This window comes from Lampetra planeri, chromosome 49 (assembly GCF_965212315.1).
Source record: "Lampetra planeri chromosome 49, kcLamPlan1.2.h2, whole genome shotgun sequence".
Classification (NCBI taxonomy): Eukaryota; Metazoa; Chordata; class Hyperoartia; order Petromyzontiformes; family Petromyzontidae; genus Lampetra; species Lampetra planeri.
Window position 1 is genome coordinate 4,075,421 of NC_136155.1, and position 17,109 is coordinate 4,092,529.

At 53.4% G+C, this 17,109-nt stretch overlaps 2 protein-coding genes across 5 annotated transcripts in view; both read right to left on the reverse strand.

The window, feature by feature from the left end:
* Positions 1-17,109, reverse strand: part of NEXN (nexilin F-actin binding protein) — a 39,245-nt gene that overhangs the window by 8,345 nt on the left and 13,791 nt on the right. For 3 of the 4 annotated variants that reach the window (XM_078615920.1, XM_078615918.1, XM_078615917.1), the window contains 10 exons: positions 10,448-10,638; positions 8,048-8,266; positions 6,643-6,727; positions 5,221-5,369; positions 4,003-4,227; positions 2,635-2,829; positions 1,598-1,729; positions 1,328-1,408; positions 841-1,047; positions 347-553 (listed from right to left, as the gene is read on the reverse strand). In XM_078615920.1, the coding sequence (XP_078472046.1) occupies positions 347-553; positions 841-1,047; positions 1,328-1,408; positions 1,598-1,729; positions 2,635-2,829; positions 4,003-4,227; positions 5,221-5,369; positions 6,643-6,727; positions 8,048-8,266; positions 10,448-10,474 (1,527 nt within the window). In that variant the 5' untranslated portion in view covers positions 10,475-10,638. Of the gene's footprint in view, positions 1-346; positions 554-840; positions 1,048-1,327; positions 1,409-1,597; positions 1,730-2,634; positions 2,830-4,002; positions 4,228-5,220; positions 5,370-6,642; positions 6,728-8,047; positions 8,267-10,447; positions 10,639-12,591; positions 12,849-17,109 lie in introns of those variants that run through there. The other variant, XM_078615919.1, reaches the window with a different exon arrangement.
* The window catches only part of PRDM12 (PR/SET domain 12), a 74,211-nt gene continuing 67,637 nt past the window's right edge, over positions 10,536-17,109 (reverse strand). Inside the window, exon 8 of the mRNA XM_078616011.1 lies at positions 10,536-10,638. Within this exon, the coding sequence (XP_078472137.1) occupies positions 10,536-10,638 (103 nt within the window). The remainder of the gene's footprint in view (positions 10,639-17,109) is intronic.

The following is a 17,109-nucleotide window of genomic DNA, read 5'->3' on the forward strand; positions in this document are numbered from 1 at the left end:
CAGATAAAAGGTTAAAAAAACAATTATCAAATTTTTCTACTGACAAAGGAGGTTTCAATTGTGACGATAAGCCACTTCGCTGCGCTACCCATTTGCGATTGTGAAAAAAAGCTGCGCAAGCCTCGCCGAGTCTCAGGTCTCGTTGTCAAGAGGGTCCCCCGCTCCACCGGGGGATCTCCGATTTTGCGCTGCACATGGGCGAGAAACCCCGGAGTGCGAGGGCCATCTCTCTCCCAAAAGGAGGGCGGACAAACTCAAAAGGTCACTGACCTCTCCTGGCCATTACCACCACCACCGCCAGCCTTTTTTTAGTTTTACAGAAACGAAACTCCAGAGGACGACCCACCGGCTCCATGTGCTGCTTCTCCTCTTCCATGGCCCTCTTCTCCTCCTCCAGCTTGACGCGGCGGTCCTCGTCGTGCCGCCTCGCCTCCTCCTCGTGCTTGAGCCGCAGCAGCTCCTCGAAGTTGATCTCCAGCCGCCCCGGCCCCAGCGAGTCGCTCGAGCCGCTCGCGCCGCGCCGCAGCTCCTGGGCGTCTTCGTCGTCCGGCGCCTGGAGCGCAACACAGAGCGCGACAACAACGTCACGGTTGCCGCGGTCACGGTCGCCGCGGACACGGTCGCCGCGGTCACGGTCGCCGCGGTCACGGTCATCATCTTCATCACGGTTGCCACCGTCACGGTCCTCCTGCTAACATCGCTGCCGATACGTCGACTGCTGCTGCTGCCGCCCCGCTCCCCCCCCCGTCACCCCCCGTGCCCCCCGCCCCGTGCCCCCCCCACCTCACCTGTGCCCCCCCCCCCCCCACCTCACCTGTGCCCCCCCCCCCCCCACCTCACCATGCTGCGCCGGGCCTCGACGAAGCTCCTCTTCTCCTCGTCCAGGCGGCGGCGCGCCTCCTCCTCGGCCTTGCGCGTCTCCTCCTCCTGGCGCCGCCGCTCGAGCTCCTCGAAGCTCAGCTTCAGCTTGCCGGGCAGCGCCTCGTCGCTGGCGCTCCCCGCGGGCGACGCGCTGCCCTCGCGATCCTCCCCCTCGCATTGCAGCGCCTGCACGGAGCGACACGACACGGAGCGAGAGGGAGAGAGAGAGAGGGACAGGGCGCGTGCGTGCGAGCGTTGCGGGTGTCCGTTGAACTTCTTTCGCACCGTACGTAGCCGGACGTGCTACTCGACCGCTGGGAGAACACGCAAATGTACAGCGGGCTCCGGGTGGGGGGGGGGGGGTAGTCAACGTCTCCTCGCCACCGTGGCGCCCCGGGAACCGTCTTTATGCTGCCCCCCCCCCCCCCACACGTGGTTCCCGTTGTGCCGCGTGGCTGCGTCTCACCATGCTCCGGCGTGCCTCCAGCAAGGAGCGCTTCTCCTCTTCCAGTCGCTCGCGAGCCTCTTCCAGCCTCCGCCGCTCCTCCTGAACAACAACAACAACAACGACAACAACAACAACAACAACGGAAAAGAAGAATCACGCACACGCATGGATTACGGCCACGCACGAAAAGCCTGCGCCATTGGAAGCGCGAGCTATTGATACGTTGCTATTAATTATTACCCCTATTATTAATTAGCCCATTACAAAGGGGGGGAGGAGGGGGGGCACCTGCTGGCGATGTCGTTCCACCTCCTCGAAGCTCAGCCGCAGCTTGCCCGGCCGCAGCTCCGACGAGGCCTCCGACGAGACGCTCTCCACCTCGTCGCCGTCGTCGTCGAGGAAGCTGTCGCCTCCTTCTCCCTGCCGAGGGGGGGGGGGGACAGGGTGGGGGGGGGGGGCAGGGGGGGGGGGGGGCGGGGGGATACCGCGCCGATGTTCGCTTAGTCGGCTGCACAGCTAGAAGGGTCCTGGGCTCGATTCCTGACTCGGGTGCCCATGCTGTGTGGAGCTGTTCCCCCCCCCCACACCACCCCCCCCCCCCCCCGTCCTGCACAGTGTGTGAGTGAGTGGGGTTTGCATGTTCTCGCTCATGAGTTGAGATCACTAGCCCCCCCCACCCTCCCTCCCCGGGAATCAGGAGTGTGGGGTATAGGGGGAGGAGGGGCGGCGAGATGTTGACTACCTTGCCTGGTATTCGGGAGGTCGCGAGTTCGATCCAGACCCTGACGCCTGCTGCTGTATATTTGGAGTTTGCGTGTCTCTCTCTCTCTCATCATCATCATCATCACGGTGGCTAGGATATGTTAACTACCTCGCCTGGTATTCAGGAGTTCGTGAGTTCGATCCCGACCCAAATGCCTGCTGCTGTATATTTGGAGTATGTGTGTCTTTCTCATCATCATCATCATCATCACGGTGGCTAGGAGATGTTAACTACCTCGCCTGGTATTCGGGAGGTCGTGGGTACGATCCCGACCCTGACGCCTGCTGTACATTGAGTTTGCGGTGTCTCCTTCTCCCCGTGGATTTTTTTCGGGTCCTTCGTGTTTTCCCCTCCACATTGAGAATAAATACACATTTAGAGTATTTCCCGGACATAAATATCCACGTGAGCGATCGTTTGTGGCCAGGTGGCTTCTGAAAAAGAGTTACACACCAGCTCGGTGTGGGGGCGGCGGCGGGGAGGGGCGGGGGGGGTGCCTTTCCCTGGTAAAAATACCAAATGGTAAACGAGATCAAGTGCAGTGCGTGGTGGGCGGCTGCACCTCGTGCTTCCTGGCTTCCAGGTACGCTCGCCGCTCCTCGTCGAGCCGTCGGCGAGCCTCCTCCTCCGTGCGCCGCCGCTCTTCCTCGCGGCGCTGGCGCTCCAGCTCCTCGAAGCTCAGCTGCAGCTTGCCCGGCACCGCCAGCGCCGGCTTCTCCGCTTGCGCCCTCGCGGTCGCCTCCTCCTCCTCCTCGTCCTACGCGGCAGGGTGCGCGGCGGACGGTGAACAGCGGCGGGCGCCGTCGGCAGTTCACGCGCGCGAACGCCGTTGGTTTACGCGGCAATTTCAAATTTTTCAAATTTTTATTTGTGGTCGTGCTAAGACGTTTTTTTTTTTTTCAAACATCGATTCGCGTCCGCGCGACATTTTCGGCGCCAGTCTCTAATTTGCCCGGTCGAGCTCGCCTATCTTGGTCACGGGCCCTTTCGGCTCCGTCGCATCGGCGGCCCGGGTTCACTCCCGCAAAAACATGTGACGACCTCCATCCTGGTCCTCTCCCAGTTCCCCACCTGGTGGCACGGAAATCGACTTTGACGCCCGACCTAAGCAGGAGCATTACACACGAAGATGCCCCCCCCCCCCCCCCCCGTTGGGGGCAAGTGCTGCGAGCGAGCAGAACCACCTACATAGGCCGGCACGGCGCACATAGAGCGGAGTGCGATGGCCAGCACCACGCCAGGCCGCGTCTATATAGAGAGCAGTCATTCGTGATAATTGCATCCCACAATGCTGTACATTATTTTTTTAAGGGCCAAAGCTTATTATTTATAGATTAAAAAAATCAAGTGAAATTCCTCAATTTTGAAATTAACAAACAAATCAATAAACGGCACCAAAACAAACGAAGCACAAACAACAACAACAAATCTTATCACAACAGACACATGAGTCCATTGAGTCTCAACATGCCAGGCTACAATCGCAACTTCTCACACTCAAGCCGGGGACAACCTTCACGGGCGGGGGCCGTAGTGGAGTCACGGCCAAACGGGTTACGACGACTTGACACCAATCGGTCGAATGTCCAACACGCGATTTCCAATTTCTAAGCATATGCCCGGATGAATAAAAATGCCTTTAGTTCGGATTTCAATGATACTGAGATGGAGCCTATTTGTCGGATGTGGAGTGGGAGAGTATACCGTATGCCGAATGCGCAAAGGCCGTGCAAACTAAACTTTAAACTATTTTAATTGCACCAGCTAAGGCCGCACCCCGAGCTATTCAGACGTGACCCGGCCATCACAAATAATAGCCCAACGAAGTGGAAGTCAACATCTCGCCAGCATGGCGCCCTGAGCGCGTCGAGTGTGCGGGCGTTCGAATGAGCGAGCGAGGGGAGCGGAAGAGGAGGCGTGGGGCCGTCACCATGGCGAGGTACGAGCGGCGCTTGGACTCGCGGAACGAGCGGCGGTTTTCCTCGTAGCGCAGCTTCTTCTCCTGCTCCTTCCTGCGCACCGCCTCCTCCTCCTCGGCGCGCTTCAGGCTCTCGAAGTCGACGCTCAGCTTGCCCGGCGTCTTGTTCACTTCCGCCGCAGCCGCCGGTGCCGCAGAGTCGGCATCGGCACCAACGCTGCCGCCACCGCCCTGCTCCTGCGCGGTGAGAGCGGTGACACGGAGCGTGAGCGGTGACACGCGGGGGGGGGGGGCGGGGGCGGGGGCGGGGGAGCCCAGCTCAACTCTAACCCCATGACCCTTAACCCCATGACCCCTAACCCCATGACCCCTAACTCCTAATCCCAACTAGCCCCTGACCTTAACCCCCAACTCCAAACCCTGACCCTAATCCCAACTAGCCCCTGACCTTAACCCCAACTATAACCCCTAACCCCAACTCCAACCCCAATTCTAACCCCTGACCCTAACCCCATCTAGCCCCTGACCCTAACCCCCAGCTCCAAACCCTGACCCTAACCCCAATTAGTAACTACTTCAGCACACCGGCATGTTGGAAAGTAAAACCCACAACATTCACAACTCGAGTAGCTGCGGCGATCACAACGACAACCAGCTTCATCGGGCGATTTGCCAGAATTGTGAAGAACCAGCAGAACCAGAAGCAGCAGCAGCAGCAGCAGAACCAGAAGCAGCAGCAGCAGCAGCAGCAGCAGCAGGAGCAGCAGCAGCAGCAGCAGCAGCCGCAGCAGCAGCCGCAGCAGCAGCCGCAGCAGCAGCAGCAGCAGCAGCAGCAGCAGCAGCAGCAGCCGCAGCAGCAGCAGCAGCAGCAGCAGCCGCAGCAGCAGCAGGAGCAGCAGCAGCAGCAGCAGCAGGAGCAGCAGCAGGAGCAGCAGCAGCAGCAGCAGCCGCAGCAGCAGCAGGAGCAGCAGCAGGAGCAGCAGCAGCAGCAGCAGGAGCAGCAGCAGCAGCAGCAGCAGCAGGAGCAGCAGCAGCAGCAGGAGCAGCAGCAGCAGCAGCCGCAGCAGCAGCAGGAGCAGCAGGAGCAGCAGCAGGAGCAGCAGCAGCAGGAGCAGCAGCAGCAGCAGCAGGAGCAGCAGCAGCAGCAGAACTCCACCGCTGCACTCTGCCCTGCTAACCCCTAACCCCTAACCCTTGGGGGCAGGGGGGCGGGGTAGTCGTCACCCTGACCTCGGCGAGCTTCTTGGCGACCTCCTTCTGCATCTTCTTCTTCTCCATGTGGTCCTGCTCGTGGCGGCGCCGCCGCTCTTCCTCCGCGCGCTTGCGCTCGTCCTCGGCGCGCGCCTTCTCCATCTCGGCGAACTTCCCTTTCACCGTGCCTGCGCGCGCCGGGGCGGGCGGGGGGGGGCGATTCTTTTCTGATTGATAATTGTTTTTTTTACCCTTCCATCTGGCAACAAAACGGACACCTTTTTTTACAAGGAGTCATGTTTGCATAGACCACAATACCTGCAGTCATAATGCAAACAAAAAACACAACTCTGATAATGATATGCACTGTCCTTGAAGTTGATTGGTCCACACCCGAGACAGCTTTCCTTAGAGCCTAGTCTCACATGGGTTGGACCAGATGACGCCAAAAGGCGCACAACTCAAAGGCAATGCACCATCATAGTGTCGTGGTCAAGGTTGACACCAAGGTTGACACAGGTCACACAGGTCACACAAGCTAGGGGAGAGGTACGTACTGGTCTGGACCGGTCCGGACCGGCAGGGACGAGAGGTGGTTGGAACCGCTCTGAGGGGAGGGGGCTGGCGAGAGCCAGGGCCCCGAGACACCCCCGCCCCTCAGAGGGAGGAGATATAAGACGGCTCCTGGAGAGCGGAGGGGGTCAATCTCAGGAGAAGCTGAAGGAGGTGCGGCCGGAGATCCTGGACCCCCAAGCCTCGAGGATGCCGCCCCGCTGGGACTGAGTGGGCTGAGTAGCTATAGGCTAGGGAAGGAGAGTAACTGGGTAGCTGTAGGCTAGGGAAGGGGAGTAAGGAGAAGAGAGCCGGAGGCTGTACCTCCCTAGGTTGTGTGGTTGGGCTGTTCCCCCAGTGAGTCCGGAGGACTAGTGTTATTGGAATAAAAGCGTGTGGCCTCTACGAAGTCTCTGCCTCATTCAAGAATACTACAATAGTATGAGAGCTCGGGGTAAGCATTTACACCATTGGAACCTCATTTGCCAGTAAAAAATATGATAATTGGTTTTTTACCCTTCTATCTGGCAACAAAACTGACACCTTTTTTACAAGGAGTCATGTTTGCATAGACCACAATACCTGCAGTCATAATGCAAACAAAAAACACAACTCTGACAATGTGCACTGTCCTTGAAGTTGATTGTTATGTTTTTTGTTTGCCTTATGACTGCAGGTATTGCGGTCTATGCAAACATGACTCCTTGTAAAAAAGGTGTCAGTTTTGTTGCCAGATGGAAGGGTAAAAAACCAATTATCATATTTTTTACTGGCAAATGAGGTTCCAATGGTCTCTTATGATTGTTTTCGGTTTTTGTCATTCGTGAGTGTCAACACGGGAGTCGGGGGGGGAGAGCCTCCCGTGAAATGTGGCGGTGGAGGGAGATCGCGGCTGCACGCGCCGCTCACCAGACAGCTTGGGGACGAACGTCTTCTTCACCTGCGCCGGCTTGGCCTCCTCCTCCTCGTCATCGGACGCGAGCAGCTGCTTCAGCTGCAACGGCGGCGGAGACAACGGCGGTGGTGACGGTGGTGACGATGACGGCGATGGGGACAACGATGATGATGGGGACGATGACGACGATGATTACGACAATCATGATGACGACGGTGGTGACAATGGTGACAATGGTGACAATGGTGACGATAACGGCGATGGGGACAACAATGATGATGGGGACGATGACGACGACGACGATGATTATGACAATAGCGACAATCATGATGACGACGGTAGTGACGATGGTGACAATGGTGACAATGGTGACAATGGTGACGATAACGGCGATGGGGACAACAACGATGATGAGGACGATGACGACGACGATGATGACGATAATCATGATAACGACAGTGATGACGACGACAACGATCACATTGATGATGACAATGATGACGATAATGATGACGACGACGACGATGATGATAATAACACAAACGATGATGATAACGACGATTATGATGATAATGAGGATGACGACATCAAATATGTTCAGCGCACTCATAACTGTCGAGCATCTGTCAACTCGTACACACACACGTACACGTATATACATACCCACACACACAAAACAAAGATCCCCCATGTAGTCTGACCAGACTGTAGGGGCAAGTGCTGTTAGCGAGTAGCAGCACCTATGAAGGCCGGGACAGCACATGAGGGGGTGGGTGGCCAACACCACGCCCGGCCGCCTTTGTCTCCCCAGTGGCGATGTTTACACATGGTACCAGGTACTCATTTGAGACTGAGTCGACCTCGGGGAGGCCCAGGATCGGTTCAGATAATGGTCACTGGTGCTGGTGGATGTAAGCGAGAATCGAACCCGGGTCACGAGGTTCGTAGCGCAGCGTGCTACCCACTACACTACGGCTCCCCACACACCTACACACACACACACACGCACACGCACACACCTACACACACACACACGCACCTACAACAAAGCGAAAGATCCCCCGTATAACCTTAACCGACTGTTGGGGCAAGTGCTGTTAGCGAGCACCTATAAAAGCACGGTCACACGATGAACACACACACACACCTACACACGCACCTACACACGCACACACACACCTACACACGCACGCACACACACACACCTACACACACCTACACACGCACGCACATCTACACACACCTACACACGCACATACCTACACACACACACACCTATACACGCACGCACACACACACACACACCTACACACACACACACACACCTACACACACACCTACACACGCACACACACACACATCTACACACGCACATCTACACACGCACACACACACCTACACACATCTACACGCACGTACCTCCTGCTTGCGCCGGTTGAGCTCCTTCTCACGGCGGAACTGCTCGTTGCGCTTCTGCCGCTCGTCGTTGCAGCGGCGCCGCGAGCGCTCCTCCCTCACCTGCCGGTTCTGCTCGAAGCGGCTCACCACGTCGCCCTCGCCGCCGCCGCCGTCGCTGCCCGTCGACAGCCGCGGGACGTACGTCCTCTGCACCGGCTTCCCCGTCGAGGCCAGGATCCGCTGGGGGAGCGCGTCGGGGGAGCGCGGAAGGATGGGCGGATGAGCGGATAAATGGTTGGATGGGATGGAGCAGATGGATGAATCGGATGGATGGGTTGGGATAGGATGGGATAGTTGGGATGAGATGGATAGGATGGATGGGATGAGATATTATGGATGGGATAAGATAGGATGGGTGGATCGGTAGGATCAAATGCATGGGATGGGATGAGATAGAATGGATGGATCGGTTGGATCAAATGCATGGGATGGGATGGATCGGATGGATGGGTTGGGATAGGATGGGATAGTTTGGATGAGATGGATAGGATGGATGGGATGAGATATTATGGATGGGATGAGATAGGATGGATGGATCGGTTGGATCAAATGTATGGGATGGGATGAGATAGAATGGATGGATCGGTTGGATCAAATGCATGGGATGGGATGGATCGGATGGATGGGTTGGGATAGGATGGGATAGTTTGGATGAGATGGATAGGATGGATGGGATGAGATATTATGGATGGGATGAGATAGGAGGGATGGATCGGTTGGATCAAATGTATGGGATGGGATGGATCGGATGGATGGGTTGGGATAGGATGGGATAGTTTGGATGAGATGGATAGGATGGATGGGATGAGATAATGGATGGGATGAGATAGGATGGATGGATCGGTTGGATCAAATGTATGGGATGGGATGAGATAGAATGGATGGATCGGTTGGATCAAATGCATGGGATGGGATGGATCGGATGGATGGGTTGGGATAGGATGGGATAGTTTGGATGAGATGGATAGGATGGATGGGATGAGATATTATGGATGGGATGAGATAGGAGGGATGGATCGGTTGGATCAAATGCATGGGATGGGATGGATGGGATGAGAGAGCATTGGAAGGAACAGGGACGAGTTTCGATAAGAATCGCCGCTGCCTTCCAAATTCTCGCTAACAATAATATTATTAATATAAAATAATGACAATCATATTATTCTATTATAACATTACAATTTAGAATATATAATATATGTTATTATTTAATTATGTTATTATTTATTAATAACATATTATTTTATTTAAAAAATGTAACGGCCAAGGTGCAGCCCCGCAATTGCTCGCTCAGAAGGGGGACAAAACTCTCCAGGGAGTTCCACGGAGATCCCCATCGACCGGAAGGGGGTCTCCCCCCCCCCTTTAGCCTACTCTGCCACGCCGGCCAGCGAGAGCGGCCACCCCTTCCCATCGACTCCCCGTGTGGCGCACGCATTCACACCGCTGGCTGGACCAAACGCGGCGAGCGGAGATTCAAGAAACGTATCAGGAGGCCGGGGAACCCGAAAACGGCGAACTCGAGACTGCGCCGACACTTAACGCCGCTTCCGGCAAAGCGGCATCCTGAAGGTTCGCCAACAGTCGTAACCTCACGATAAACTACTCAACATTGGCCCTGGAATTAAAAAATTAACCCGTAAAAACAAAGTTTTTCACTATAAATCCTTTATATGCGTGGCATCAGTTTTATTTTATTATTCATTTCTGTTTTTCTTGAGTAAGAGTTTCATTTTTATCACATTGGTTTTTTAAATGAAATATGAAAAAAAAATCCTAAAAAGTGGAAAATTTAGGAAAATTTTTTTCACGAAAATAAATTGTCACGGACAACGAGTCTGTGTGCAAAATGTCAGCTCGATTGGATCACGGGAAGTGGGTTAAAAAAACGACCGAAAGATTTGCACGGTCGTAAGCGCGCAAGCAAGCAAGCAAGTGAACTTAATATAAAGGATTTAAAAAAAACGATTCGAATGGCACCGTTTGCCCACGTGTGAAAACTTGAGCTTTGATGATTGGCACTGTCGCTGGCTGGTTGGAGGCGGAGGTGGTCGGGGGGGGGCGGTTCAAATAAATAAATCGACACGACAGGACACGACGAAAGCAACTGCAGATGCTGTGCCAAGCGGCGATTTGCTTTGATCCTGGGCCACCGTCTCTGGCGGGCTTGGCGGCAGACGAAGCCCATCGATTAATTTCATCCGCACTCGGATATCGTTGACTCGGGGGAAGAAAAAAAAAGAAAACGCTTCGTCGACGAAGACGTTTTCGTCGCTCGTGTAATTTCGTTGACGAAACGAACGGCAAGCGTGGGTGGGTGTTGCGGAGGCGTGGGGGAGGGGAGGTGTTGGGGGGGGTCACCTCTGCCTTGTGTGCAACTTCCGTCATGGTTGCGTCCACAAAATTCCCGACTCAGAGAGACGTGGCGGTGGCGACGGTGGCGACGGCGTCAGGGCTTGGAGAGATGTTCGTCTTCGTCGTCCGTCTTGCCAGCGACGAGATTCCCGCGAGAGCGCGCCGGCACGGACGGTGGACGCACGCGGAAACGGACACTGGGACACGCAACGGACACACAACCACACAACCACACAACGGACACGCAACGGACACACAAAGGACACGCATCGCCGATTAGTGCGGTCGGCTACGTAAAACTCCAAATATATAGCCGGTGTCAGGGTTGGGATCGAACCCACGACCCCCTGTATACCAGACGAGGCAGTTAACATCTCTTAGCCACCATGTCCCACTCTTGTATGTGGTTAGCTGCTGTACGTATGTTGAACTTCTTTCGCACCGTATGTAGCCACCTGCGCTAATCGCACGTGTGTGGGGGGGGGGAAGGACAACAAACTAAACACACAAGTTGTTCTATTATCTCCATGCTTAGTTCTCCCTCTATGAGCTTCTATAGTGCCGGCGTTGCGTGTCGCGGGGCGGCGGTGGGATGGTGAGCTGTGCTTTTTGGTGTGGCCATTAAGGCTTGAATATTGCAAAATTCCAGGGCATTTTGCCGCTGGTGAATAAACTTATAAAAGTCTATGAGCTTCTATTCCATGCCACGTCTCATCCCTCGTCACACCTCCTTATCCTTAGAAATCCATCAGCTTGCATAGACACTCAAACTCAGATACTTTTACATGGCCCATAGACTTACAGAGACTTGTAGATTCAGTTACTCTTACATGGCCAATAGACTTAGAGAGACTTGTAGATTCAGTTACTCTTACATGGCCCATAGACTTACAGAGAAACTTGTAGATTCAGTTAACCTTACATGGCCCATAGACTTACAGAGAAACTTGTAGATTCAGTTACTCTTACATGGCCCATAGACTTACAGAGAAACTTGTAGATTCAGTTAACCTTACATGGCCCATAGACTTACAGAGAAACTTGTAGATTCAGTTACTCTTACATGGCCCATAGACTTACAGAGAAACTTGTAGATTCAGTTAACCTTACATGGCCCATAGACTTACAGAGAAACTTGTAGATTCAGTTACTCTTACATGGCCCATAGACTTACAGAGAAACTTGTAGATTCAGTTAACCTTACATGGCCCATAGACTTACAGAGAAACTTGTAGATTCAGTTACTCTTACATGGTCCATAGACTTACAGAGAAACTTGTAGATTCAGTTACTCTTACATGGCCCATAGACTCGCACATCTTCTAAGCCAGAAGCCACCACTATTGAATGGGATGAGTCGGCTGTTTGGATATCCTCTCTCCACCAGTCGCATCCACCGTCCTCACATCTCACTCCATCGCATCTCCCCTTCCGTCTCCCCCCACCCGCATCTCCCCCCATCCGAATCTTTCATGTCCCCCTCCTCCCTGTGTCCTGCACTGGTGGGCACCTCCACAGCACAGACGTGAGGGTTCCCAGGTTAATGATTTAAACTCACATTTCAAGTTAGCTCTAAAAAAAAAATTAACTTTCAAGTAATTTGTTTAATCTTCAATTGAAGGTTAATTTTTGAAACCGAGACCCAAAAGTGGGCTAAACCCCAACACGAACCCTGTGACAAGAGACTGCAAATATTCGAAACTCCAACAAATGACTGCCGAGCGAGATTCTGCCGAAACATTTTGACAGAATCTGCTAATAAGTGAACGTAAGTGGGACAAATGTTCAATTACGACAGGCCACTGCACCAACCAAACCTCTCGACCTCTTCCGACAGGCGATCCGTTGGGAGTGGCCGACGTTTCAAACCTCCTCGCAAGAGGTTCGTCGAGAGAATAAAATTGCGAATCTCGTCCCGCCGAGCGGCGAGAAACGGAAACAAGACGGGCGAGGTCAAGCGGCGAGCGATTCTGTCCAAAAATAAACCGCGCAACCGTTTTAGACGAGGCCATCGCGGCCGAAACACGCGAAAAAAAGTACAAATCTTCTGCCGAACCACAGCGAGTTTTACAACGGCAAACAATCCCGGCAAAAATAAACGCAGACTCTAATCGTCCGACACCCGCCCGGCAAAGTTGGACAAGACGAACCTTCAAGACAACCTTGCTCCCCCGCCGACCGGTTCGACACAGCTCCTCTTTATCCGAGCCCCAACTTGTCCCCAAAAAGATCTCCTCGCGGACGCAGTTAACCCCCTTATGACAACACACCCGACGATCGCCAACGATGGGGCACCGCCGGCGGTCAAGGGAGCTGCTGCCGCCACCGCCGCCGTTGTCCTTGTCGTCGGCGCAGAGGGGGGCCCGTTCGTGGTCGCGTGCGTGAGTGCCGGCGGGTGGTGTATTTCAGCTGACCGACCGCATGGCTCTGGAATGCCTCCGCGGGTCCAGCTAAAAATACATTCGGCCAAAGTTGCCGGGGGGCCCCCGTTGGCGCTGCCGCTACCGTCGGTCCGGGGGAGGAGGTGGGGACGTGGGGCGGTGGGGGTTGGGGCAGTGATCGACTGTGACGGAGGGCGATAGGTGCGGCGTGGGCCACGTAAGATCCACGAATAGGAAGAGGAGTGATTCCCCTGCCCACCACCGCCGGCTGCAGTAAACACCCTCGCGCCAGAGGCTAAGGGCGCAGCCTCGAAACTGGTTGACCCCCGCCACTGCTGGCAGATGCCCCCCCCCCACCACCACCACCACCCCCCCTCCCCTAGTGGAGGCATAAACATAACGGTCAGACTAAATCTTGACTTCGAGCTTTCGTGACTGCAGGAATTCATATTCTTTGGGTAGTTCGGTAAAGTCACGTAGATAGGTTCAAAGAAAAGAACACCCCCTTTTCCCGATGACGACCGCTTGTGTTGCGATCGAAACGTCGTAGTTTTTTTGTTATTTTGTTATTTTCTTTGAACCCAAATAATAGGTCAGACTAAACACAAAGAATCCTAAGTGGGATCTCGTCCTGGCGCTACGAGCCTCAGATATTAACTCGAAAGCACCAAAATGAACACAGTTGCCTTGGTCTGGTTCCAGTGAGCCACAGCTGTTGAAACTGAACCTGACTACATTTTTGGCCTACTCTTCCCCAATGGCCATACAACTGCACAACCACACTGGACCCCGCCACGCGCGACCTGATGATCGACTGACCGTCCGTGCTGCTGGTGGTGCTGATGGTGGTGAAGCTATGGACACTGCCGAGTGGATGGAGGACAACACGTGGGCAACGTAGGGGGGGGGGGGGGGGAATTTAATAAACTCGCCACTGTTGCCTCTATCCGCTGCACCAGGAGATCGTATCGAGTGCTACGCTGTCCGTCACACCGCTCGCCGTGGCAGCGCGAGAGCTATAGGCGCCACGGTGGCTAGGAGATGTTAACTACCTCGCCTGGTATACAGGAGGTTGAGTGTTCAACCTCGATCCAGACCCTGATGCCTGCTGTATATTTGGAGTTTGCGTGTCACTCTCTCTCTCACCATCATCACGGTGGCTAGGAGATGTTAACTACCTCGCCTGGTATGCAGGAGATTGAGGGTTCAACCTCGATCCAGACCCTGACGCCTGCTGTATATTTGTAGTTTGCGTGTCACTCTCTCTCTCTCATCATCACCACGGTGGCTAGGGGATGTTAACTACCTCGCCTGATATTCAGGAGGTTGAGTGTTCAACCTCGATCCAGACCCTGACGCCTGCTGCTGTATATTTGGAGTTTGCGTGTCACTCTCTCTCTCACCATCATCACGGTGGCTAGGAGATGTTAACTACCTCGCCTGGTGTGCAGGAGGTCGTGGGATCGATCCCGACCCTGACGCCTGCTGTATATTTGGAGTTTGCGTGTCTCTCCACGTGGTCGCGTGGATTTTTCTCTGGCTCCTCCGGTTTTCCCCTCCACATTTAGAATCGACATCATGCGTTCAGAACATTTGGCTGCTATACATTTCGACGTGTTGATGATGATGATGATAACAAGCCCACTTCGTTGTGAGCAACATAGTTCAGTGGGTCGTTACCTGGTAATTATTAAAAACTAAAATCGAATATAAATACATTATTAAGGGCCCTGAAAAGTGACTGAGGTTCGTTTTTTCAAGAGAGAGGGGAGTGGAAGGAGTGTGGGGGGGGGGGTGCACAGTGGTGAGAGCAAATGTTAAGCGAGGGGCTTCCAGAGTTTTCCTCAAGGGAAGATGAGCAAAAAGGCACCAGGGTAAACAAGCTAAATAAAGTACAGTAATTAAACATCACTTACACCGACCTCTCCATTGTGCAGGAGACTTGGTTTGGCTCCATGAGACTTCCATAGACATTAAATCTGAACGCTGTGAATCCCAAGGGACCCCTTAGTCTGCCTCTTATGAGCCTTAGATATTCACACTTAACACCGTGAATCCTGCAGGAGCTTTAGTCTGGCTCTATGAGCCTTAGATATTCACACTTAACACCGTGAATCCTGCAGGAGCTTCAGTCTGCCTCTTATGAGCCTTAGATATTCACACTTAACACTGTGAATCCTGCAGGAGCTTTAGTCTGGCTCTATGAGCCTTAGATATTCACACTTAACACCGTGAATCCTGCAGGAGCTTTAGTCTGGCTCTATGAGCCTTAGATATTCACACTTAACACCGTGAATCCTGCAGGAGCTTTAGTCTGGCTCTATGAGCCTTAGATATTCACACTTAACACCGTGAATCCTGCAGGAGCTTTAGTCTGGCTCTATGAGCCTTAAATATTCACACTTAACACCGTGAATCCTGCAGGAGCTTTAGTCTGGCTCTTATGAGCCTTAGATATTCACACTTAACACCGTGAATCCTGCAGGAGCTTTAGTCTGGCTCTATGAGCCTTAGATATTCACACTTAACACCGTGAATCCTGCAGGAGCTTTAGTCTGGCTCTATGAGCCTTAGATATTCACACTTAACACCGTGAATCCTGCAGGAGCTTTAGTCTGGCTCTATGAGCCTTAGATATTCACACTTAACACCGTGAATCCTGCAGGAGCTTTAGTCTGGCTCTATGAGCCTTAGATATTCACACTTAACACTGTGAATCCTGCAGGAGCTTTAGTCTGGCTCTATGAGCCTTAGATATTCACACTTAACACTGTGAATCCTGCAGGAGCTTTAGTCTGGCTCTATGAGCCTTAGATATTCACACTTAACACCGTGAATCCTGCAGGAGCTTTAGTCTGGCTCTATGAGCCTTAGATATTCACACTTAACACCGTGAATCCTGCAGGAGCTTCAGTCTGCCTCTTATGAGCCTTAGATATTCACACTTAACACCGTGAATCCTGCAGGAGCTTTAGTCTGGCTCTATGAGCCTTAGATATTCACACTTAACACCGTGAATCCTGCAGGAGCTTTAGTCTGGCTCTATGAGCCTAAGATATTCACACTTAACACCGTGAATCCTGCAGGAGCTTTAGTCTGGCTCTATGAGCCTTAGATATTCACACTTAACACCGTGAATCCTGCAGGAGCTTTAGTCTGGCTCTATGAGCCTTAGATATTCACACTTAACACCGTGAATCCTGCAGGAGCTTTAGTCTGGCTCTATGAGCCTTAGATATTCACACTTAACACTGTGAATCCTGCAGGAGCTTTAGTCTGGCTCTATGAGCCTTAGATATTCACACTTAACACTGTGAATCCTGCAGGAGCTTTAGTCTGGCTCTATGAGCCTTAGATATTCACACTTAACACCGTGAATCCTGCAGGAGCTTTAGTCTGGCTCTATGAGCCTTAGATATTCACACTTAACACCGTGAATCCTGCAGGAGCTTTAGTCTGGCTCTATGAGCCTAAGATATTCACACTTAACACCGTGAATCCTGCAGGAGCTTTAGTCTGGCTCTATGAGCCTTAGATATTCACACTTAACACGGCGAATCCTGCAGGAGCTTTAGTCGGGCTCTATGAGCCTTAGATATTCACATTTAACACGGTGAATCCTGCAGGAGCTTTAGTCTGGCTCTATGAGCCTAAGAGTCTTAGATGAACTCGAGTCTGGCCATACGAGTGTTGTGTTATTAACGCTGAGAACTCAATGTAGGCTAGTCGCCGTAATGACTACGTGGAAATTGAACTCAGGCCGCTGGGTTCGTCACGCGGTTCGCGTCTTTTAAAATGATTCATCATCATCACCATCATCATCCAGGGTCAATCAGCCAAGACAAAAGCAAAGATCCCCCGTGTAGCCGACACAGACTATTGGGGCAAGTGCTGTTAGCGTGCACCTATGAAGGCTGGCACGGCACACGAGGGGGGTGGGTTGCCAGCACCACGCCCGACTACCTTTGTCTCCCCAGTGGCGATGTTTACACACCGCACCAGGTACTCATTTAAGGCCGAGTCAACCTCGGGGAGGCCCAGCACCGGTTCAAATAATCGTCATTCGTGTTTACATTGAGCGGGAGCCACGGGGGGGGGTTCGTAGCGTGGTGCGCTAACCACTACACCGTGGACGCGTGGATTTGTCTCCACATTTAGAAGCACGTGCCAAGAATACTTGGCTGCTGCTATCAATTTGCACGTGATAAGCCACTTCGTTGCGCTATCATTTGTGGCCAGGTCGCTTGTGTACGTCATCGGCGGCGTGCTGGGCAATTGCGCATGGCA